This window comes from Brachionichthys hirsutus, chromosome 17 (genome assembly GCF_040956055.1).
Source record: "Brachionichthys hirsutus isolate HB-005 chromosome 17, CSIRO-AGI_Bhir_v1, whole genome shotgun sequence".
NCBI lineage: Eukaryota > Metazoa > Chordata > Actinopteri > Lophiiformes > Brachionichthyidae > Brachionichthys > Brachionichthys hirsutus.
In genome coordinates this window covers 4,612,180-4,635,235 of record NC_090913.1, presented here as the reverse complement: position 1 = coordinate 4,635,235, position 23,056 = coordinate 4,612,180, and the positions used below count along the sequence as shown (strand labels likewise).

Below are 23,056 nucleotides of genomic sequence, written 5' to 3'. Positions count from 1 at the left end.
TAGCTGCTAGCTGCCCTGCGTTACTGGGCTTTTCAAGATTCAAGATTCAAGATACTTTATTGTCATTATGCGAGCATAATAAAATTAATTATAATACTACTTAAATGTCGGAACTACGCTATAGTGCCGATGACCTTTTTATCGTGGCAACCGTTGCTAGGTGGGATGTAGGATGTAACGACCGACACTTTCAGATATTACACATTAATAAAGAATAAAGTTTATTGTTGTTTTGGATAAATGTAGCAATGACGTTGCTTCCGGTCTCGCTAACTTGTAGTTTACGTTAAACGAGCTAACCGCCCCAAGGTGGGACCCCGAAACGCGACAAAAAGAGGCCCCTCTTTTTATTGATTTATTTTTTTGCAGGGCATTCCGCGCTGAGGGAACGTCCTTTTTGCCATTTTAAATAAATGAGACGTCATTATGGATGATTCGGATCAAGATTTCGTCCATCTCCGCTCGAAGCTTCTCAAACGAGTTCGCAAGAAAGCCCCTGAGGCCGGACAGCCGAGGACGCAGCAGCGCGTCTGTGGCGCAAATGGAGGCTCCAAGAGCAGGAGAGACGACGAAACGGCGTGCGGTTCATCCGAGTGCGCCGGAACGCAGCCTGGTTGTGCAGGGGCGGAACGCCACGTGGTCTGCGAGGGGGCCGGGCTCGGCTCGGGGGATGCTGGGCGACGTTTGATGGCTAAAGACGAGCTGCTTCTCAGAATGCAGCAGTTCAGGAGAGCCTGTCCGCCCAATCTGGTGCACAAAGAGAGGCGCCCGGCCGAGAGCCGCGAGGCCGACGGCGATGCTTCCTCGCATCCGGCGCAGAGACGAGGTGAGGCGGCGTGTCGAGCTCCTGCTGCCTCGGCGCAGACGGGTACCGTCCGGCGTCGCTGTAGCCAGCAGCCTGCGGGAGGCCCGGATCTGTGGTCCGAGTCGTAGTCGCATCAAAGCCCGGTTCTAAACCTCTGATCCGTCTGCAGGAAGATGCTTCTATTTGGAGCGCTGTTTATCTTTGCCGAATGACCTTGCGCTCATGCCCTTTTGAGTTTCCCCGGGTCGCAGGCAGGAGCCGTGGTTTGAGCCCGTCGGGCCGAATGGGTCTGCACGGAACTACGCTATAGTGCCGATGACCTTTTTATCGTGGCAACCGTTGCTAGGTGGGATGTAGGATGTAACAAGTTGACGTGTTGGAAGGATTAAGTTCATATTCAGTGATTGGGGAAGGTGTTTTAGATCCAACATGCTCCTCTTAAAGGTTATTGATGGACGTTTCTTCCAGTTGGTGACTCATGTCTTTAAATATTACTAAACGGCGCCATGATTCTATCTCGACGATATTAAATGATCATTTAAGTAGTATTATAATTAAAGTCACGCTCTCGCCGTGCCCCGTCGGGGCTGCATTAATGAGGGGGTTTGTTTACCTGAATACTTCAGAGCCTTTCAGCTCGGACGTCGGACCAGAAGCGCAGGACGGGGACGAGGCTCTGGCCCTGCGGCTCCAGCAGGAGCTCAACGGGGGGGCGGCGGCGGTCCGGACGGTGGACCCGCGGGACGGCGGCTGCTTCTGTCACGTCTGCCACCGAGCGCTGTCACACATGACCCCCGGGGGGCGAGCGCAGCACCTCAACAGGTTGTGGAACGCGCGCCCAGAACAAAACGCGGGGCTGAAACGTCTCGACTGTTCGGGCACGCTGAGGGTGAGCTCTCTGTGCAGGTGTTTGGATCGGAGTGAGAGGAGTGGCCCGGCTCCTCCTCCTCCTCCTCCTCCTCCTGGTGTCGCCGACTGCCCAATATGTGGCAAGAAGTTCAAATCTCAAAGGAGCCGCTTGGCTCACCTGAAGCGCTGCTCCTCAGAGATGGGCGTGGCCCCGACCGAGCTGCTGCAGGCTCTACAGAGACAGGCTGGCGAGGCCGAGGATGCAAACAAGCCGTGAGTCCAGCCGCGAGAGGTTTCCTTCCATCGTGCTGTGCAAGTTATTATGGGATGTTCAGAAGTTCCTGTTAACGGAGAGACGGTGTAGCGCTAAATTTGATCATGTGCTGGAAGTCTGTTCCTACAGATTAATGAATATTACCTGGCTCCTTTTGAAAAGCCTGATCGGCCTCTTGTCCTCAGCATAGAGACGGGACGTGCTAAAAGAAAGGGACCGGCCAACCCGGGCGTCCCCTCACGGAAGAAGCCCAAACGGAAGGCCGAGCCCTTGGACGAAGACACCATGGTGGCGCTGGCGCTGTCCTCGTCCATGCTGGAGCGAGAGACGGCCGTCCGGAGCGAGGCTGAGGCGGCGTTGGAGTGGAGGCCGGCTGCCGGTACTTTAGCTTCATTCTGTCTCCAGTGTTTATGTACATGGCAGGAAGTCTTCTCTCTCTCTCTCTCTCTCTCTCTCTGTGTGTCGCTACTCAGAGTGCAGTTATTACCATGGATGTAAAGTTGTCGTTTTTTTTACGCTGTACTACAGCTTTTTGCTAACCGCCATTTTGCAGATAAGGGCCGTGGGAGGAGGAAACGGGAAGCCGCCCTCCGACCGGCTCCGTTCCTGCTCGTCCAGAATGCCGAGGCGGCGCTGACGAAGCTGCAGGAGCGTGTTTCTGCTCTTCTCTCAATCAGCCGGTCCCCCTCTCCTCCCACCCCAACCCGATGCACCAGCAGTCTGCCTGGCTGGAGTGGCTTTGCCCCCCTTTGGCAGAAAAGCACACTACTGGATGGAGGTTCCACTTCTCAGGCTGATTTTTACACTCCGGAACTGAGGGAGTTCGTCACACCCTGGAAATCGGTGAGAGGAATTGGATGTTTTTATTTGTGCTGCGTTTGATCTGAATTCAAATGAGGGTTTAAAATTTAAATCAAATTCCAGATGGAGAAAGTGCGAACGTGTCCGGTAAATAGAAATTTAGATTGGGCCTGAAAGGGAGCTCTGCAGGCTTTCCAGACTTTCAAACCGCCTTCGCCATCCGATCCCTCTCTTACGGCTCCGTTTCCAGAGCGATTCCTGCTCCGACGCTGCCAACAAACACGAATCGGTTCAGCCAACAAGTGAAGGAGCGCTTGTCCAAACCGTGGGCTCTACCTCGGGGACGGCAGACCCTCCAGTGGGGAGCCAGACGCTCCGCGACCTGGTGGCGCTCGCCCAAGAGGACGTTGCTCTCACCCAGGGTGGTTATAGCAGTCCAGGTAAGACGCGTGTTAAATTAGCTTTCTGGCTACTTTATACACATTTCAATACGATACAGAGAGAGATACTTATTCTCCTGCCTAACCTGCGGCTGCAGGTCATAAATGTTAACGGGCTTTCCTGAATTATTGCTCTGTATTATTTATGTTTTAGTAATTTAGTGTTAAATGTAATAGCTACTGGCACGATGTTGCATGAAGACTTATTTTGTATAATACAGTATATTTCATAGTGAGAATGTGTTTTAGCATAAATTAGTGCAGTTTTTATAGGCTTTTATTGGGATGGAAACTATTTCCTGATGACTTGAGTTGAAATGCATCACTGTTGGTTTTGCACTTGAGTTTTCTTTTTAAATACTACACGTTATTCATATCTTGCCATTTTTTAACCAGTCCTTTCTGGAAGAACTTGTTTGTATTTATATTTAGACTGATTTGCTGAAAGATATTTCACCTAAAAACTTTGTGCCTGTATTTTTTTTTTAGCTACAAACTGGAGGGTTAATTGTATTGACCCCTAAAGTGTGTAATTTTTATGTTGTTATTTATTTTTAAGGAAATTTTCTTAGCTGTCCATCACTATTATTATTCTCAGTCTCTTCTACTTGCAGAAAACACAAAAGTCTTGAAATGTCTGGATGCAAATGACTGTTTCCTTTTACAGGTGAAAATAACAACAGACGACTCTACTTGTTGTTTGTAGGCTGCGCTATTGTAACCATGGGAGCAGAGTTCTTATTGGCCACCAGCTTGGGGTCCTAACTGTCTTTGGTCCCACAGAACAAAACGCCAGCTTGACGCTCCACCTCCAGCCGAGCAGCCCTGCACCGGACGAGTCACCGCAGGAAGGCGGCCTCTGCGTGAGCGGGTTCCTCCCAGACCAAACCAGAGCGACTGACGGGCGAGGAGCAGCGCCTGAGCGTGGGGGCCGCCCATCAGTAAGACCAGATGACATCACACTTGCCTGGATCCTGATTTCACCCGCAGTCCAGGTGTTGTTTCACGGATTCGCTGCGTCCACTGTGTTCTGTAGGTGGCGCTGTCCAGACTCGCATCGGATCTGAGCAGCATGGTGAACAACCCTCAGTTCTGTGACGTGCAGCTCCAGGTGGACAGCGGAGAGGTCTACTTTGCTCATTCCTTCATGGTTCATGCTCGCTGCCCCCTGCTGGCAGAAATGGTAAAAGGACAGAACCAAGACGAGTTTCATCCGCAGTTTAATTGTATTGTACTGAAATACTGCAGTTTCAGAGCCGAGTAAAATCTTTCCAGTGGTGAGTGGCGGACCTCAATTTACATCAATTTAAAAAAAAGGAATTTGGGACATAATGTAACTTCATTAAATGCAAACTGATCAACTGTATCTGTTTATCTATAAACATAGAAACAAACAACATTCTGAGTTTAATGACTGCAGCACATTTCAAAAGTATTTCCAGTATTGTAGTCCATTATTTTCCATGCGTTTTCGACTACAATTCTGGTTGTAGTTTAAAACCTTGTATGATAGAAGATGGATTTTTTTTTAATTTATTTTTTATTGGGACAAATGTTTAGGTTGTGGTTATTTTATATCTGTAAGCAACATCTGAACGTCCTACTTTTGCTCCTCGCAGGTGAGTGAATGCGGCTTTGGGGTGCAGGAGAACGGGATGCCTGCAGCCCAGAGGGTGCTGATCAATGACGTCCCGGCACAGGCGGTGTTCGCCTTGCTGCAGTATCTCTACACGGCCCAGTGCTCGCTCCCAGCAGCCACGCGGCCTCATGTGCTGGAGCTCGCATCCAGGTCGGTCTACAGCAAAATACCTACCCCCACCTCTTCTTGGCCCCCACTTTTCCACGCCGCTGTCAATGATCAGGAATGAAGGGATGATGCAGAGGCAGGAACGGTCTGAACGTTCCCCGATTATTGTGTTGCCTGTTAAACTGCGATGACTCACTTTTTTGTGTTTTATGAAGGTTTGACTTGCAAGAACTGCAACAGCTTTGTAAGCGTAACCAAGAAGATGCAGCAACTCTGGGAGGGGAAGAGGAGGAGGAGGAGGAGCCCTCCCTGAACCAGGAGGGCAATATGAACAACCAAGCAGACCAGGACTTTCTGGAGCTCCTCGGCTCCATGTGGAACGAAGAGGATGAAGACGAGGGTACAAATGACGATGAAGGGGAAGAGAGAGCTGCAGAAGAAGGTTGTCATGCAAATGGCATCGCGGCGGATGAGAGGGAGATGGATGAGGAAAAAGTAAACGAGGAAGAACTGGAAGAGATCTACGAGTTTGTTGCCACGCAGAGAAAGAAAAAAGAGGAGGAGGAGGAGGAGGGTGAGGATGAAGATGGAAACGAAGTGTTCCCAAAACCGACAGAAGCCAGAAGAAGCCTCAGCGTGAAAAGCTTTGAGGACGATGATGGAGAGCCGTCATCTCGCCACTCCGCTCAAACGGCCTCCTCTGAACGGCCTCTACTCGATTCCTCAGCTCGTCCCTTCGTGCACCCGCCTGCAGGTCGGTCCGTGGGCGCCGCCGCCTCGGACGTGTCCCAGGAAGGATGCCCCCTTCCTCCTGAGCCGCTGCGACTGAAGGAAGAACCCGAGCTCATAGTTTTATCCGACTCGAGTGATGATGCCGATGTTTTACTTTGTTCCCACGGTTCTCCTCACGCCGTCGAGAACCTACAAAGCCGAACCCAGATCAAAGCTCAGCCGGTCCCGGAAATCAACCGACCCCCCCGGGACGGCGAACGCAGCAGCTTGGGGTCCAGTCCTGATTGTCCACTTTCACAGGTCCAAACATGTGACCAGAGCGCGGCGGAATATTCTCCCGAGGTGTCCTGGCTGATTCCGTCCACGCCGCTCCAGCAGGCCCAGAACGCCAGAACCGGCTGGACCCAGACCAGAGGCGGGACGTGCAGGACAAAGCTCTTCCCTCTAGGGGGCGGGTCGCCACCCCCACGCCCCGTCTTACCTTCTCCTGCACCGCTTGAGGATGGACTTCAGGCCTCAAACGTTTCAACCACAACGGTAACCAATAGTCGTGACGTTGGAGAAATCACAACGGGACCCACAAGCCAATCGAAGCGCTCACACCTGCCAAGCCCGCCTTCCTCCACGCGGGCCACGCCCCTTGACGCCAAGGCCCGGCCTTACAGCAGCACTCCCCTGCACATTGAGCTCCACTCGTCGCCCCCTGCTCCTCTTGCCCCCTCCGCGCTCAACAGTCGCTCGGATCAGCGGCGGGCGGCGAGTCGAGGGGGGGGCGAGGCACCAACTGCTGGTCCAGAGCAGACGGAGTCGGGGAGCTTTGATCTCTCCCCGCCGACTGGCCCTTTAGATCCACACATTTCTTACTTGCACAGAGGAATGAACGTCTCACAAAGTCCCAGTGACTCCTCCCATCAAAGGGAACGAGCTGCTGGGCCAGCGAGGAGCGACGCCGCTGGGGAGGGACAGTCGGAATACGCCTTCCTAACCATGGACGACCCCCCCCTGGCGTTCAATGACTCGTGGGCCCTTGATGTCTTTGAAGAGGAGGAGGAGCTCGGTGGGCCGCTTTCACCCCCTCCTCACGGCGCCCCTTTAAAGAAGCGCTTGGGCTTTGTCGCTGCTTCGTCGCCTCCCAATAGTTCACAACCATCCAGCCCGGCGCCGCCTGATCCGACAGCCCGGACCACGCCGGAGATCATCGGCGAAAGCGTCCTGGACTCGAAAATATGGAACTCCTGGGAGGAGGAGGAGGAGGAGTCTCCTCCTCTGCCTCTTTCTCAGATGTTGAACCCGTCCGCTCCGCTTGAAACGCCCGGTAAATCACAAATCACGCTCTTCCATCTCCGAGTTTATTTCACTGTTAGTTTGTTTTGTTGCTACAACATCTTTCTGAAGAATCTCACTACAGGACATCAGCCTAAGTTCAGGTTTACGCTTCACGCTGCTAACGTCCTGTAATCGTGATGTCATCAGCGCCATGTGACGATATCTGGGAGTGCGTCTTTTCATATTTGGCTTGGAGCCGTTTAAAGCGTCCCGAACTCCAAACAACTTTTGATTTTACTGCATGTAGTTATTTTTATTGTAGTTATTTTTAACTTCTGACGCTCCAGTGAACTTTCGAGGCGATAAACACGAACGCCGTCTTCCTGACTGTCTCATCAGCATCATCTCACAGGAAAAGGCGTCTCGCCTCGGTGCCCATCACACCGCTGCCCCGCTACTCGGACATGGACACGCCAGAGCTCAAGGACAAACTCAACAGGTCAGTCAGGATTGTCCTACCCCCCAGCCCCGCCCTGAAGGGGCTGATGAGATGAACTGTTTCATCTCTTTGTTCCTCTGTCCATCACAAGGAGAGCTCTCTTTTCTTTTGTGCAGGTTCGGTGTCCGGCCGTTACCGAAGCGCCAGATGATCTGTAAACTGAGGGAGATTCATCAATACACCCACCAGCTAGAGAGCTCGGGCTCCGATGACGAGCCCCCGCCTGCAGGCAGCGCGGCCCAGATGAGGCTCCAACCCGCCGATTTGGTCGCCACCGGCAACAGGCCATGCACCGATGCTCGGACGATGACGTTTAAGGATCCCATGGCGCCACCAAAAGATGACGGGAAGGAAGAAAGTGGTCGACTGTCTGCCTCGGAGTCCTCAAGCAGCTTCTCAAATGGAAGTAATGAAGACTCTGAAAGGTACCGTGTGTGTCCTGCTTTTCTGTTTTTGTCCCGTTTACGATTATTTTATTTTTTTGATTGCATGTCCACAACATTTTGACAAAAAAAAAGAGGAGGAAAATGACAGATTTCAGCTGAAAATCTTAATGCAACATAATACAACACCCAATCTCTCTCTTTCACTGAAGCGGTTCTACCGCTTATTGCCGCATGAATGCTTAAAGATAACTTCCATGAATGCAACGTATGGATCTGACCGAGTCTCTCTCAGCAGGTCCAACCCTGATCTGTGCTACTCCTCTGATGGTGAATCAGAAGGTGGCATCTCGGCCTCCCAGAAAGGGGCGCGGCTCCAGGATCACCTCCGGGCGGTGCGCTCCTTCATTCTGTCTGATTCAGAACTGTACTCTCGGATCCTCCAGTACAAGCCTCTGGTTCTGTCCCAACTCCACGAGCGACTTAAGGCGTCTGGGATCCGCTTGGGCGCTGCCAAGTTGGTGGACTTTCTGGACTCCCAGTGCATCACTTTCACCACTGCCAAACCGGGCGGTCAGCGGCGGGGCAGGAAGACGGGCAGAGCAGCAAGGGCAGGGAAAGAAAGAAAGAAAAAAGGCGCCGCAGTTTAAAGAGAGACTTGATTTTAACACTTCCTTTGAAATTTTATGAGCAAATTTTGCTTTTTTATGTCAAATGGAATGTTTGGAACACTGAAAATAAAACAACGAAACCGTTGCTGTGACTCAGTTAAATTTTTATTTCTGTAGCGTCAGATCAAGCAGCAACTGTGAAGTTTTAAATATTATACTGTCATCGCTGGATTTACCAAATCAAAATACAGCGGAACCTCGGTTCTCAGGCACAAGTCGTTCCGTAATACTGTTCGAGAACCGAAACTATATTTCCCATAAGAAATAATGGAAACTATGCAGCAGATACATTTACATGCATACAGTGGTATTATTATGTAACTGTATCGAAATAAAAGTTAATTTAACACAATTCTGTATTTACATACCGTTTTGGCTTCAGTGTCGGGAGCGACAGGAGGAAGGGGGGACGGGCTATTCCTTTGAGAGGGAGTCCCCGTCCATAAAATGACTGGGTAACTGTCCTCCCGGGTCTCTCTCCTCCTCTGGATGGCAGTTCAGAGCTCAAAGCAAAGCCATGAAAAGCTGGCTGGGGGGGGGGGCAAAGCAACCGCTGCCTTGAGAAGACTGTCAAGTGGGGGCGCGACACAAGTAGTGGGTTGGAGTTGGAGCCTTAAACAGCCACCACAAAGTCAGAAATAATTAGTCCTGCAGGATATCTTTGAAAAACATTTTAATGTTTAGCTCTCCAACAGATTTATATTAAAAGATCAACAATGTCGTACATAAAGATGAGCACACTTAAGAAAAATAATCAACTTCTATGTCATTCATAGCACAACATTAAGGCAGCACTGCGAGTCCGGTTACTACATCGGGGGGGGGGGGGGGGGATCCTGGAGTCGGATCATCCCCACCCTCCTTATGCGTTCATTTGTGAGTCTCACTCAAGACAGGTTGGAAATGTTGGCGAGGAAGCGCTGAGCCCACCACTCCTCCAGGTCCATCGGCACAAAGCCTGAACAAAAAACACAAAGAATTAGGCTGTAGAATAAAACTCATTCTTTTGTGCTGTGTACATGCAGTTTCGGGTTTTTGCAAAATAAACATAAACAAATTGACACTTCATTTAGTTTCTACATGAGTCTTGGGACAATGAGAATAGTGAGTAACGTCCAAAAAAAAGCTGCAGCCTGGTTTCCTGCAATGCGACTATTGAATATGGCTCCGCTTGCGAAGCCTTGCGGAGAATTGAAGAATTATTTTCATGCTACAGCCAATTAAATTTGACTGGCTTTAGGCGGTCGAGCTTCACATAATGGGCAAACCAGATTTTACAATGATCTTTCATCGAGAGAACATCTGGACATGGACATCTGTACTCAACCCAACGGCATCCATTCAATAATTGGGGAGATGATTCACTTCAAATGTTAGACCTCCCGCTGATGCAAGAGGAAAGGTCACCCCGTGTCATCCCGGTTAGCACAGCGTTAGCACGTTGCACGATAAGGACGCGTTGCAAATACCAGCACTGATCAGAAGGCAGGACGTTTACCTGTTTAATCTTTAGTGTCACGATTTGTCATCGAAAAAGGAACGGAACCGACCGGGTTCTAATAAGTCTTCGACTGGACAATGATCAGTCCAACGCCTGCTCATCTGGAACGGCCAGGTTGTACGGACCATCGAGGGGTTAATAATTACATCACAAAACCCACTCGGATTTTAATGCCTGATCTTATTTAATCCATCTTCGTGGTTCGGTTTGTTGACTCTGGTGCCTCGTTGTTTTTAATTCAAGTACCTTTCGTGAAGCGACTCTTGAGTGTCTCAAAGCGCAATACAAATAAAATATATTATTATTAGTACTACAAGACAGGCGATGTAAACGCACTGTGCCGGTACTTGCCCTTCGCTGCGGCGCTGGGCGTCTTCTCAGCGTACTGAACGGGACCCCGGCTGTTCCTCGACTCCTCTTCCTCCCCATCTCCCAGCTTCTGCTCCACTTCCTGCCATGCTGGATGGAGGTAAACAACGAACGCAGCATATGCAAGATGACACAGGAAGTAAGGGCAACCGGCAAGGGATTCTGGGTAAGATTTGGTGATCCAAAATCTTTGGTTCACTTTCTCTTGATCAAATCAATGAAAAAAAGAAATTGATTAGAGTTGAGGAAAAAAAAAAAAAGTACACGTGGAGGTACAATTGAGCTTTTCTGCTTTTTAAAATGTGAATTGGCTGAAACTAAATCCCTATTTTGCAGCTGCTGAGTGAGGAAGAACTTACTACTCCTCACCTTCATACACAAATTTGACATTCTCTTCGTGTGCCGGGCTGAATCCGCCGGCTGGGCTGCCACTGCTCTGTGCGGCTGCACTCCGGTGCCACTTCCTGTTCGGACGAATGAACACGATCTTTGGGTGCGGATCGCTGCAGAGGATCAGACGGGATTTCATCGTTAACTTCTGGACACTCCCGCTCGACTGTCCAGTCCAGACGTCGATGTTTGACGGTGGGACTTTGTTGTTGTTTTAATTTAATGTAAATAACAACATTTCACTTTGTTTTTTTTTTTTTTTTTTTTTTGCATTATTGCCTTTCAGCAACTCCCTGAAAACTCAGTGGCGCCAGTTTAAAAGTACTCACACAGCTTTTAACTAGTATCACGAGTATTCCCTGTCATTAAAACAGGTTTTAACCCACGTTGCTCAAACGGACCAGGTTGTACGCGGACACGCGCAGAAATACTCGCGTCAGGTACTTACTGTGGAAGTGGACACGACGCTTTGGACTTCAGGTCGTTGACTTTGGGCTCGATTTGTTGCGTGGGACCTTCAAAGGCAAACGCATCAAAGTGTTTTTGTTATAGTTTTCGATGCCTTTAAACCGACGTGCGTGCGTAAAAAACTAGTAATGAAAAAAAACAACAACGTTTTTCATTGCGCAACACTCTGATGGAAGGTTACGTCACGCTTCAGAGCCCAGCTGTTCACTAGCGTTCACTACTGGTCACTAGCGTTCACTAACCCGTCCTCCGCGGTGTAACCAGCCTGCTCGGACCTCTGCGGATTGTGTACATCATCACGGATTCGGTTCTGGCTCCGCCGGTCCGCTGATCCGGAGTCAGTCTGTCGCCTCTTCAGACGCGTTCATACACACGTGGAGGTCATTCAAGGAGAACGCTGGGGGGGGGGGCGCCGGCACGCCTCCCTCTGTGTTCACACAGACACACACACACACACACACACTGCACAGTGCGAGATCTGACACGAGGGCGCAGCACTATCATAGCGGAGAAGGACAAACAACAACATCCGGTCAGGACCTAGACAATAAAAGGGCAAACAACAACATCCGGTCAGAACCGAGACAATAAAAGGACAAACAACAACATCCGGTCAGAACCGAGACAATAAAAGGGCCGTCAGGGAAACACGCGTTTCATTATGGTTATAAAAGTCCGTTTAAAAGTCAGGAGGAGTTTAAAGTAAGAGATTCTGATGAAACAGCTCAAACGCTTCAGGAGTCCAATGACAGAGCCAGGGGGAACTCCGTCTCGCCACCACTCACCTGGACTTTCAGTCCCAAACATGGCCATGGTCAGTTTTTCTCAGCCGCTTTGGTGCTTTTCCTCACATCACGATTAACATTTGCGCAGCAGTTAGTGCATTTCTTAAAACAATTAGTGCAAACTGCAAAACCTACAGTGGATAACCTGCAAAAGCTGGTTCGACTCCAGATTTAAGTCCTCAATGAGAACTAGGTTTATAATAATAATAATTTCTTAGTAAATAAATTCTATAATATGCAGATCGTGGACAACAAGACAAGCTTGAAGGACCGGAACACAACACATTATTTAAAGAAAAAACAAACCTTGCCCGTAATAAACACTGTTGGTGCAATACATTTAGAACTACGTACAATTCAATCGTGTCCGAGGGTCGCCCTGCGTAGCTGCAACAGCATGTTGTTGTTGTTGTGGCACCAAAGGAGAATCTCCCTTTAATCTTGTTGTACATGGTGTACAATGAGAATAAAGCTTTCTGATTCTGAAAACTGGGGGGGCCTCCGGGTCGAGCCGGAGGAGAATCAAAGCCATTAGACGTGGTTGGGTGGCTGATAATGTGCCCGTCTTCCCTTCAGTCATGACGTGGATTCTTCCTCACCCCTGGACTGATGCCCTCCTTGGTTGGAGCTGCTGCTGGGGGGGGGATACATTCTGATCCACTTCAAACGTACTCATGAATTGCTTTTGAGATGGCGATTTGTTTATTCAATAAAGAAATCTAATCTGTTTAACACAAATAAATATTCAAGCACATAATCTGCCTAATCCATCATGCATCGCTTTTCAGATGGTGTTTCGGTTATTTTTATTTCCTGATATTTACACAGAAGATTTGTGTCGACGCCCCTCGCGCCCCGTAGCCTAACCGGAGACATCCCATCTAAGAACTTGCCCTTTTGACCTCTAAGACGTATCGCCTGTTCTCTTGTGGTTCTTATGAGTTTCTACTTTATCCATTTCCTTTTCTAATAAAGTTAAAGTGTGTTTTTTTACAAACACGTTGCTCTTATTTACAGCATCCTGCGGTGACCTTTGACACCCAGTGAGATTGTTCACCGGTAGAAAGACAGGAAGTGTGGTTTGGCCGCCTGTGAGGCTGCAGGCCTATTATTAAGGAGAGTGAAACAGAGACAGTGGTTGAATGTTGGAGGATTATGCATCTTTTCTTTCTCTAATTACAGACGAAGACATCTGCTGTCCAAAGAAAACAAAGCATCGCTGCACATTTGACGTTTGCAAAAGAATAATGTCCCAACTTTCGTCCTGACTCTTTTTGTCCTGCACCTACAGGACATGTTTGGCTGCCAAAGGAAGGACAACATGGTTTTTGGTGTGGCATCAGTTTAAGCAGACTGTGTCTGAATCCCCAAAGAGTCACACACACACACTCTGGCCCAGTTAGTTGAGCTCCTAGTTTGGTCCGTTCGATATCTCAAATAAGCAGAGCAGCACACACGACAGTGTGCACGAGAAGGAAAAAGTCCTGCTTGATGCCACATTCGCAGACCGTTCTTTCACATGGCGTCCCTTTAACGTGCATGTGCACCATTACCAACGTGCAGCATTCATGGGCTTCTCAGTAATGGGGTTCGCAGTCTTCCACGAGGCTGTCTGTGATGTAGCTGACTTTCAGCTGCTGCTCGTAATACTCCTTCTCCACTGCCGTGTTGACCGTCCAGACTACGACCTCCACCCCCCTCTGGGCCCAGTACTGGACGTAGTCTCTGCAGACAAGCACATAGAAACACAGTTAGCTTTCTGTTGTGCACTACACACAAAGAAGAGCAAACATAAATCAATAAATCCACTGGACTTTGCTCAGGGTTGGCTGAAGACATTTCACCCCTCACCCAAGAGGCTGCTTCGGTTCGGACAGGTGAAGCGTCTTCAACAAACCGTAGAGTGTCATAAAGTCTTTAGCTCTGAATGCGTCTACATTAAAGACAGCTTTAAGGCCGCTATAGAGCAGTAATAACACGGTAATGAGTGTGAGGTCGCTGCTGCAGAAACTCACTGTGAGATAAAGTTCTTCTGCATGAGGAACACAGAGTTGCCACAGAGCTTCCACAGCACAAGGTGGTGCGCCCAGTCGAACAAAATGTCCATTAGAGTTAGCCACTTGTGTTTCCATGGCGACGAGGAACGCGGGGCACCGTCCCCGAAGCGACTGAAGCTCCATGGCCGGTGGGTCAACGCAGTAATCACTTCTGGATCGCTCCGTCTCATCTGGGCCAGAGGCGGGAAGAAATGAAACGGAGCGATGGGATTACCGTCGAGGGCAGAAACGACTTCAGATTATCAGCCTTTTACCTTCGTGAAGATCAGCAAAACGAGTAAAATGCTCCTCTACAAATGTTGTGTTGTTGTTTTTGGATTATCTACACTTATCTACAACCGATTTTGTAGAGCAAGCTTCTTCGTTTGAGACATTAATGAGCGAGATCTTTGTTCGGTTCAACTCACACGAAAGATAAATGTACGTAAATAAGTCAAAAATGTGCGAAGCTCGTCTCCCTCCAGACGCCCGGGCCCCACATTAACAGCTAGTATGGACAGCTACCTAAAATAAGATTCAGTTCTTCCACCTCTAATCGCTGTGAATCCTACTGAACAATAAAGCAGAGTCTCAATGAAAACGGTCCCAGTTGGACAGTTGGACAGTTGGACAGTCCTGCAGTGAGACGGACTCGTGTCCCTCAGCCTCTTACCCTGTAGATGACGTTGGGCTCGAAGGAGCAGACGACGCTGCTGTTGTAGAGGACCGGATGCTTTTTATACAGTTCTGAGAGGGTTGCAGCTGCCTGGGAGGGAAGTTAAAAAATACTGCAAGTCCGTCATTCGGGGTCAGTTGATTTATCAGCGTGTGTGTGTGTGTGTGTGTGTTTGTTTTCAACGCCATGATGGGAACCAGCAGCTGCAGGCGTCGCCCCATCGCCATCAAGACAAAGTACTTTCAGTGTAAAAGTTTGGATTTCACACACCCAATCGGCACATAAATCTAATGAAACTACTCCTGAAAGTTCTTTCCATCAAGTCAGAGATGAGGTTATTAGTTCCTACTGGGCACATTCATTGATTAGTTATTCCAGGATGAAAACATAGACACAACAAATCTTTGCACGCTGGAGATTATACGGACAACGTTATGTCGTCTATCTCGTGTAACAGACACTAATCAAGCCTCGTGTTGTTTGTCTCATTCATTGCACCTTTTCTGCGTGACCTTTGACATCGAAGTAGACAACGAGCTGAAGCCGGATGCATTCCTCCACCGCCTCCTCCAGAGTTGGGATCTTCTCACCGGCAAACTTGTCTCTGGTTGAGAGGACAAATCCGTCTGACCTCAGGCTCACGTTAACCTTTTATTTTCCTCCCAAACAATGCTTGAACTGTACGCGTAATGATACTTATATTCTATATTCCTACCGTCAGTACTAGCATTAGTACCTGCGGTTTCAGTATTTCCTGTACTCTAATCAGTGGTTTGCTCCCCCCCACAGTCTTTCTGTCTCTCCATCACTCTCTTTGTTTTTTCTCTCCCTCTGTGTCACCGTCTTTCTACCTCCGTCTATTGTCTCCCAATCGGACAAGGCAAGATGGCGTCATTATGAGATAACAAGGTTCTGCTCAAGGTTTCTGCCTGGTAAAAAGACCTTTCCCCTTGGCTCCCTCACCAGTTGGGCTCCGCCGTTCCCCTGCAGGACTTTTCCTTGCTCCACCCAGAAAACTCCGAGTTCCGACCCGGCGCTCTACAAATAAACATGAAATGAAATTCTGTCTTCCTACCCGAGTCTGTGTTTAGCAGCTGCATCCAGTTTACGCAACTCAGAGAGACTCGTCAGGCCGAGCGCTCCGGAACCATCGGTGGTCCGATCCAAAGTATCGTCGTGCATTAGTATTGGGATGCCGTCTGCTGAGAACTCCAGGTCCAACTCCACCCCGGTAGCACCATTCTTACTGGACTGGCAAACGAGAGACAAATAAGATTGTTGGAATCAGAATCAGAATCAGAATCAGAAAGGTTTATCTCTGGTACACCAAAGAGAAGAAGCATGGATATGACCCATGAGGGGATGGAGAGGTATTCCACGCGTGGGGAAATAGTGGTAAAAGGTTAAAAGGTTAAAAGGAGAAGCAGGGCCTTCCTCTCACCTCCCGGATGGCTGCCAGCGTGTTCTCCGGCGCGTCGTGTCCTCCGCCCCGGTGAGTCACCACGGACACCGCGGGGAGGCCCGTCGCGCTGTCGGTTGGACGCAGCAGCTGCTGGACCCGGCTGGTCGGTAACTGGGGGAACCGGAATGTGGCCATGAAGAGGTAGAAGGAGGCGGTAAGGACGGTGGCCCACAACGGGCTCCGGGTCGCCAGCAGGGCGACCACGAAGACGAGCGAATACAGGCCAGCCTCGTCTCCGAACGGCATGACGCTCGGTACGCTTCGGCTTAATAAAATAAATGGGAAACTAAAAATGTTAGCTACTGTTACCTGCTAGTGCTGTAAAAATGTGAGTGAAATGTACTTTCATTTAATGCCCAGAAGAAGAAAGACAACAACATCCGGGTCAAAGCATGCCCTTCCGGTTACCGGTTGCTGTACCAGAGTACTTCTCTTCTTGAGGTTTTCGGTCGAATGTCGTGATTCCCTTCTTGTATTTAGTTCGATCCCCGGCATGGTGAGCCTCGTTTCTTTCACATGACCGCCATTCTTCTGCAAGACGCCAGAGAGTATCTTGAAAGCTGAATTATTAGCCACTTGAGCTAGCAGCAGCTTTGCCTTTGATGTGTCTGGTTCAAATGTGTGTATAATATCATCAGTTCGATTCTCTAAATCTCTGGTTTTACCAATTAATCTGCTGGCAATTTTGTTACTTATGTAAATAAAAAATATAAACATGATTAGCATTACTTGTTATAATGTCTTAGTCTGTCAAATCAGTGTCTGCAAATTGTTTTGACGTGAGTATCTGGTTTTTCTGCAGATAAGGTCAGTGTTTCCACGAAGGTTGCCGTCCCACATCTGGATTTGTTCTCGAGGATCATGCCTATTTCCCGATCGGACACCTTCTGCGGTGCGGCGCCGCTCGGCAGGTGCCCCCACCAAGAAGAGTTTAGGTGGAGCCCTTACACCTAAAGTCTCAGACCCGGCCGGGCCCTCGGACTTGGCCAAAAGGAAATTCACTATGATTTACACCCTGCCACACATAAAGCTCTTCAGATTGGTGTCCAGGGTCAAACTGCTCCAGACTGCCATCACAGTGGTGGTTTTGCCTCCGGTGTTCATCCTCTACCACATGGGTGAGGTCCCTTTATCTGCTGTCAGTTACACGACAGCGTTATCGGTGTTTGCTGGTGTCATGCTGTATGCCAGCAGCCACTTCTTTAGGAGAGTTGTGGGGATGATGTACCTGGATTCATCCCAGACGACACTCAAGGTGTCTCACCTCACCTTCTGGGGTCGGCGCCATGACAGCTACCTGCCTGTCTCAGATATAATGACCATCGGGGATACGGGAGAGTCTGTAAATGAGACCATATTGAAAATCAAGAGATACAGCGGTCCACAGACATTTTATTTTTCCACACGATTTGGACTGGTGGTGGATAAACAGGGATTTCAGAAGGTGTTTGGAAGTTTAGAATAATGTCTTTAAAATTGATTGATTGGTGATAATCAACAGTGAATTGCCCACGAGTAAATGTTATGTTTAAAATGTACTTGAATATCAATGATCTGCATTAAACAAAGTGAAGACTGTATCTGGAAATGAAAGATCGTTTTCACAGGACTTGGTGGTACTGCGACAATATATAAAGTTACCAGTGTTGGCAGTAATATGTGAAGAGAACTCTTCTGTGTATTGATCACAGTGGTAGTTTGGAACAAAAATATGTCTTGTTTTTTCTTCTCCAAGTGTTGTATTTGTGCTGTTAAATTAAAAGATTCAAGAGAGATGAATAACATGTTGATTTATTTGGATTCAGAGTGTCTTACTCGATGAATCTCTGATTCTACATCCGGGAAACGTTGAACTCTGGATGGGCCAGAAGCAGAATGTTTTCCTGGCCTGCTGGCCGGGCATCAAATGCCACCGTGTTGCTTTTTCACTTCAGATTTAGAATGTCCCTATTTCTCTGTTGAAAGTAAAATCTAACTTTACTCATTTTCATTTTGTAGGGAAATTGAAAATGAGCTTCTAAATTTAAAATATTGGAATTGCTGAACAAACAATCATGAGCGTGTAACATCCTTCATTTTACGGTCATGTAAATTAAGCGATTCACAGCTCGAGGCAGAAATATAGTTTTTAAAGTTTGCTCACACTCCATTGTACTCGGATCCTATTACCAATTTAAAATGATGTGTACTATAGTTTCCACTGATAAGAAAATCCCAGTTTTTTTTCTGCAGAGAAGGGAACTGCAATATGCCATCAAGGCCACCAGATGTCACTGGACTCCGTTATAAAGTCTAAAAGCAGAGTCCCGGTGGACAAGGAACTGGAGCAGCAGTTTGTAGGCTCACTTGAAAAACGACCAAAAAACCTGATGAATATTTTCAAGCCAAAAGCTATTGTCCTGTCCATCAAGCTGGTCTCCTGTCCATCAAGCTGGTGTCCTGTCCACCAAGCTGGTCTCCTGTCCATCAATCTATTGTCCTGTCCACCAAGCTGGTCTCCTGTCCATCAATCTATTGTCCTGTCCATCAAGCTGGTGTCCTGTCCACCAAGCTGGTCTCCTGTCTATCAATCTATTGTCCTGTCCATCAAGCTGGTGTCCTGTCCATCAAGCTGGTGTCCTCTCCATCAAGCTGGTGTCCTGTCCATCAATCTGGTCTCCTGTCCATCAAGCTGGTCTCCTGTCCATCAAGACAGGAATGAATAATGTCTTCTGTCATGACAAGAATCTCCATCTATCGCATTTGTGTTTTTTTGTTTGATGTTTATTGCTTCTGCAGCATTATAGTGCAGATGCACAGACATAATTAGGTGTCCCTCTCCGGCGTCATGCTTTATATTTTGCATGTTTTTCTTCTTCTGATGAGCCACTTGCAAATTCCCCCTGTTAATCTACACATCTACTCAGCTTGAAGTGATCATAAGGACTGGAATGTGGTTGAAGTCACACCCTAGACACAGAACACCCTTGGTTCCTTAAAGTACCGTACACCTCAGAACGTGAACAAAGAAACAAAGTTCCCAGGTTGCAGCTTCTTCCTCTGCAAAACCTCCAGGAATTGAGATTGTTCCTGGCATCCTTGAGTGCTTCTTTCATGTCCAGAAAGGTCCCTGGAGGACCCCACTCCACTGTAGGAAAAGCCCACTTCTATTTGTTGCTATCCTAATCCAAAATATCTTTCTACAGACCCACCTTTGTTTGTTTTTGTCATTGTTTATAGCCAAGACAAAGTTCCTGCAACAATATTGTATTCAGCCCTGCCCGAGTGATTTTTCTTTTATATTCAATACAATTTCCTCTGTTTACGGAGAATTCTCCGTCTGATTAAGCGTTAACAATATAGAGGAAGGCGTGTGCCGCTCCTAAGAACGGGTGTGTATTGCGGTTCGGCATTGGCAGACTGCTTGTGTTTTTCCAGCCGTAAAGTTATTACAAAGCAACTTGGATTCCACGTCGTTTGCGTCATTCCCTCAAGGACTCGACTAAGGCCGCTGCTCTCTGGGGTTTACGCGAACCAGCCCGGCCACGCCAGAGTTCGGTAACCACTCATCAATCATGCAGGTACTATTTTGTTCGCCTACATTGTTTGAAACATCCCATATTGTTTTTAACACAATATTTCAGATGTTCATTACACAGAAGGGAAAGTGAAGGATTTCCTCCTTTTTACAACGCCACTCGAAAGGCTCCTGTTCTAATAACCTCAGAGTTGGATCCATTCTAACTGAATCCAAACATATTTATTGAGCTTGTTAAGCATATAACCGGTTTCTTATTGGTTAATAGGATTATACAGTATGTATAAGTGGTTGCAGAGTGGGTAGCCTCACAGCGAGAAGGTTCGACTACTGTCTGTGCAGCGTTTCACATGTTCTCCCCTGTGCTTGTGTGGGTTCTCTCTGGGTTCTCCGGGTTCCTCCCACCTCTGGAAACATGCAACTTCGGTGAATGAGCGAAGCGGACAAGTGGCTGTAGACTCAGACCGAATGGTCAACCCTGTATCAGGTTTATACATAAAAACACATTTCCCTGTTCGCCTACAGGAAGCTGCCGGGTTCTTGGTATCTGTGCAGATTCATAACACAATAACGCGCTATTTTTAACTATTGACCTGCATTTACAATAATTTGGTTTGAAGGAGGACCGATTTTTCTGACACCTGTGGGCTGGAACAACAAATTTCTTATGTCAGTGCAGAACTAGTTTTTTTTTAAATGATCAGTGAGACTGTTCATCCTTTTTCTCCAGACTCGATAGAACAGTGTGCTCTCTGACCCGAAGCGTTTCTTTGTAACACGAGCTCATATGGGCACACACTGTAGCTCACACTCCCGACATTCACCGATCCCCTGCATGTCAGTTATCCACCGCGTCTCCGAGGAAATCCGAAACACATGAATGTGGGACAAACGGCAAGCCTCTTTAAAAGCCTCGTGTATTAGTCATGTGAAATCCTATTTTGTAAGTGAAAACAGTTACATTTTGGCCGACATCAGCAAAAAAGCAGGAAATGTTGCTTGTCCCCTCCTCGCACAAAATATATGCAACATACATGCAGCTCTTTCGATGTGCCGTCGCAGTAGCCGCAGTTTAAGAACCAGGTGAACGAGCCCTTTCCTTTTAAAGGGAATGAAAAAGGACACGCTACAGTTTCATCACTTATTTTTAGGCCATGCTCCCTTAAATCAAACACGCACCTGGTCCCATCCTGACAAACATAGGCCAAGGTCACGCAAAGATCGCACTAGTCGGATGCCTTCGAAACTTCTTTAAAGAGTTAACGAATCACTCGGTGACCTTTTTCTCCCAGTACTATTGGTGTTGGGTTGTTCTGTTGGGGGGGGGGGTTCTGGGACTGAATGGCATTAGTTTAAACATGGTTCCCAAATATTTCCTCTTTTGGTCCAGAAGCATCATTTCTTTTCCTTCTTCTTTTTTTTTTTTTTAAACGGTGTAACATTCTTTTATGACGGACTTCCTATTTTTGTTTCTGGTTATTATGAGAGGAGGAGAAATTAATTAAAATATTGATCTTAAGGAAAAAGTCATTGGAAGCAGATAATTCCCTGACTTGGATTGAATATTTCTAAACTTCTCTTTGTTGCCCTTCCGTGTCTGAATGCGTGTTCTAAACACACACTCAGTGACCTGAAAGCGACACACTGCATTCAAACGCATGCACATTTCACGGTTTCATGTGTTCTTTGCCACATTGTCCTTCCCTCAGTTGAAGTGAGCCCCTGTTCTCACGCCCGCCCTACGGAGGCCGTCCTAGTATGCGTCTCTGAACGCGAGGCCTCACCCAGTGGGGGCTCCTTCTGAACAGAGGAGCGCTACTGGACCAGAACACAATGGAGGGGAGACAACTGTACTCTGCGTCCACCATTATGCCTCCTGTGTTCCCAGCGTCATTCCAAAATCCAGTTTTACGTTCCTGGTTCCTGCTAGCTGACAACAGCGCGCCCGCTCAGGTGTTAGACCAGGCATGGGCAAACCCAGGCCCGGGGGCCATATGCGGCCCGTTGGTCTTTTTAATCCGGCCCGCCAAACTTCTCCAAAGTATATCATTAAATAAAATTGTATCATAATTAAACCTCATTCATTTGACCTTTTTCCTGTAATGCTACCTGTAAAAGGCCAAATCCTTTAATACAATAGCTTTCATGTGTCATTTATATTAGCTCACACAAATACTCCATCCATCTGTTCCTGGTCCGGCCCCTCTGTCAAATTTTAGAACCTATCGTGGCCCGCGAGTCAAAAAGTTTGCCCACCCCTGTGTTAGACGGACACAGAGGAGCCCGATTGGCCGATTAGCTGTTGACCCTGGCAGCGCCGTTCAGACTGACGGGCTCCACTACGGCCGCGCGGAGGATTTCCTCCGGGTCAAGCTCATTAATCTTGAACAATGCCACGTTATTGGAGGAGGAAGGAGGTATCGGGAGGTTGTGAGGCTGGGTGGTCGGTGCCCTTTGGGTGCTGAGTGATGCAATCATGTCAGTTATTGTGACGCTGCTGGTGAAGTCTCAGCAGGGATATTTACCTTGGATAATTCACAGCTACCAGGACAGGAAGTGAACTTTTTGCTGTATATCAACAGTTGGCAGTTTTATAGCTCAATCATGGCATTATCAGTAGCTCCATTGTTTACACCAGCGCTTATGAGATGATGGAGCAAACAGTTTGTATGAAGGGAAAGAAAACCTGCAGCTATTCCACATAGAGAATACAAAATACAGGGAGAGTTCGAACAATGTAGGCAACGCTATTGCTGCTACAACGTTATTAGGAGAATCCCAAAACAGGGCCTGGAAGCGTTCCTGTTTAGTCGTGTGTTGCGTTACACAGTTCACACAATGTTGAGTTTGAAGTGGCCAAAATGAATGAATGAATGAATGAATACAAAAATATGTTGCTTTAATTGCTATGAATATTAAAACAACAACAACAACAACAACACTTTATGTAGCCTCACTCCACTACAGTACAGTAATACCTGGACACAGGAGTATCGTTCCTGGATAGAGTTCGTATCTCTAATCAATTTTTCCCATATAAAATAGCTGAAATTGTTTTGATCCGTTCTGGCCACTTAAAAACACTAAAATCAACCGCCAATAAAACACACACACACACACACACAAACAGCGCGATGACGCCAATAATCTCAGGATGGAATAAAAATGCTTTGAATCATCCATCCATCTTCAAACCGCTTCTCAGGGTCGGGTCGCAGCCTAAGCAGGGAAGCCCAGACTTCCCTCTCCCCGGCAGCTTCTTCCAGCTCTTCCGTGTTCCCAGGCCAGCCGAGAGACATCGTCTCTGCAACTGTCCTGGGTCTTGTCGACATTGTTCTTTTGTTCGCTACCCAAAGCTCGTGACCACAGGTGAGGGTAAATGGAG

General features: G+C 47.9%; 4 protein-coding genes across 4 annotated transcripts; 2 read left to right on the top strand and 2 right to left on the bottom strand.

Moving 5' to 3' along the window:
* Positions 1-426: 426 nt before the first annotated feature.
* On the top strand, positions 427-8,842 carry slx4 (SLX4 structure-specific endonuclease subunit homolog (S. cerevisiae)). Its single transcript, XM_068750988.1, has 13 exons — positions 427-826; positions 1,432-1,627; positions 1,712-1,927; positions 2,114-2,307; positions 2,482-2,771; positions 2,980-3,169; positions 3,953-4,110; positions 4,206-4,352; positions 4,789-4,958; positions 5,132-6,963; positions 7,314-7,413; positions 7,530-7,838; positions 8,095-8,842. The coding sequence occupies exons 1-13, from the start codon at positions 427-429 to the stop codon at positions 8,444-8,446; spliced, it is 4,554 nt and encodes a 1,517-aa protein (XP_068607089.1). The 3' UTR covers positions 8,447-8,842.
* Positions 8,843-9,292: 450 nt separating this feature from the next.
* Positions 9,293-11,674, bottom strand: mcrip2 (MAPK regulated corepressor interacting protein 2). Its single transcript, XM_068750886.1, has 5 exons — positions 11,438-11,674; positions 11,176-11,242; positions 10,707-10,840; positions 10,320-10,427; positions 9,293-9,425 (listed from the first exon to the last, which is right to left on the bottom strand). Exons 1-5 carry the CDS (start codon positions 11,490-11,492, stop codon positions 9,355-9,357), a joined length of 435 nt encoding a protein of 144 aa, XP_068606987.1. The 5' UTR covers positions 11,493-11,674; the 3' UTR covers positions 9,293-9,354.
* A 1,069-nt stretch (positions 11,675-12,743) lies between these two features.
* Positions 12,744-16,400, bottom strand: gde1 (glycerophosphodiester phosphodiesterase 1). Its single transcript, XM_068750885.1, has 6 exons — positions 16,134-16,400; positions 15,768-15,943; positions 15,191-15,296; positions 14,690-14,782; positions 13,996-14,207; positions 12,744-13,705 (listed from the first exon to the last, which is right to left on the bottom strand). The coding sequence occupies exons 1-6, from the start codon at positions 16,398-16,400 to the stop codon at positions 13,558-13,560; spliced, it is 1,002 nt and encodes a 333-aa protein (XP_068606986.1). The 3' UTR covers positions 12,744-13,557.
* Positions 16,399-17,910, top strand: tmem186 (transmembrane protein 186). Its single transcript, XM_068750987.1, has 3 exons — positions 16,399-16,408; positions 16,635-16,650; positions 16,962-17,910. The coding sequence occupies exons 1-3, from the start codon at positions 16,399-16,401 to the stop codon at positions 17,617-17,619; spliced, it is 684 nt and encodes a 227-aa protein (XP_068607088.1). The 3' UTR covers positions 17,620-17,910.
* Positions 17,911-23,056: the final 5,146 nt, after the last annotated feature.

What these genes read in the sequence shown, in the direction of transcription:
- mcrip2 (XM_068750886.1), bottom strand. Translation starts at nt 11,492, where the DNA reads ATGATGTACACAATCCGCAGAGGTCCGAGCAGGCTGGTTACACCGCGG. An exon ending in TGTCAAATTTGTGTATGAAG is followed by an intron (nt 10,428 to 10,706) that starts GTGAGGAGTAGT and finishes ACCTCCATCCAG; the next exon opens with CATGGCAGGAAGTGGAGCAG. An exon ending in GCCCAGCGCCGCAGCGAAGG is followed by an intron (nt 9,426 to 10,319) that starts GCAAGTACCGGC and finishes TTTTTTGTTCAG; the next exon opens with GCTTTGTGCCGATGGACCTG.
- slx4 (XM_068750988.1), top strand. Translation starts at nt 427, where the DNA reads ATGGATGATTCGGATCAAGATTTCGTCCATCTCCGCTCGAAGCTTCTC. An exon ending in GCATCCGGCGCAGAGACGAG is followed by an intron (nt 827 to 1,431) that starts GTGAGGCGGCGT and finishes TGAATACTTCAG; the next exon opens with AGCCTTTCAGCTCGGACGTC. An exon ending in TCGTCACACCCTGGAAATCG is followed by an intron (nt 2,772 to 2,979) that starts GTGAGAGGAATT and finishes CTCCGTTTCCAG; the next exon opens with AGCGATTCCTGCTCCGACGC.
- gde1 (XM_068750885.1), bottom strand. Translation starts at nt 16,400, where the DNA reads ATGCCGTTCGGAGACGAGGCTGGCCTGTATTCGCTCGTCTTCGTGGTC. An exon ending in CGCTGGCAGCCATCCGGGAG is followed by an intron (nt 15,944 to 16,133) that starts GTGAGAGGAAGG and finishes CTCGTTTGCCAG; the next exon opens with TCCAGTAAGAATGGTGCTAC. An exon ending in CAGAAGAACTTTATCTCACA is followed by an intron (nt 13,706 to 13,995) that starts GTGAGTTTCTGC and finishes GCTTGTCTGCAG; the next exon opens with AGACTACGTCCAGTACTGGG.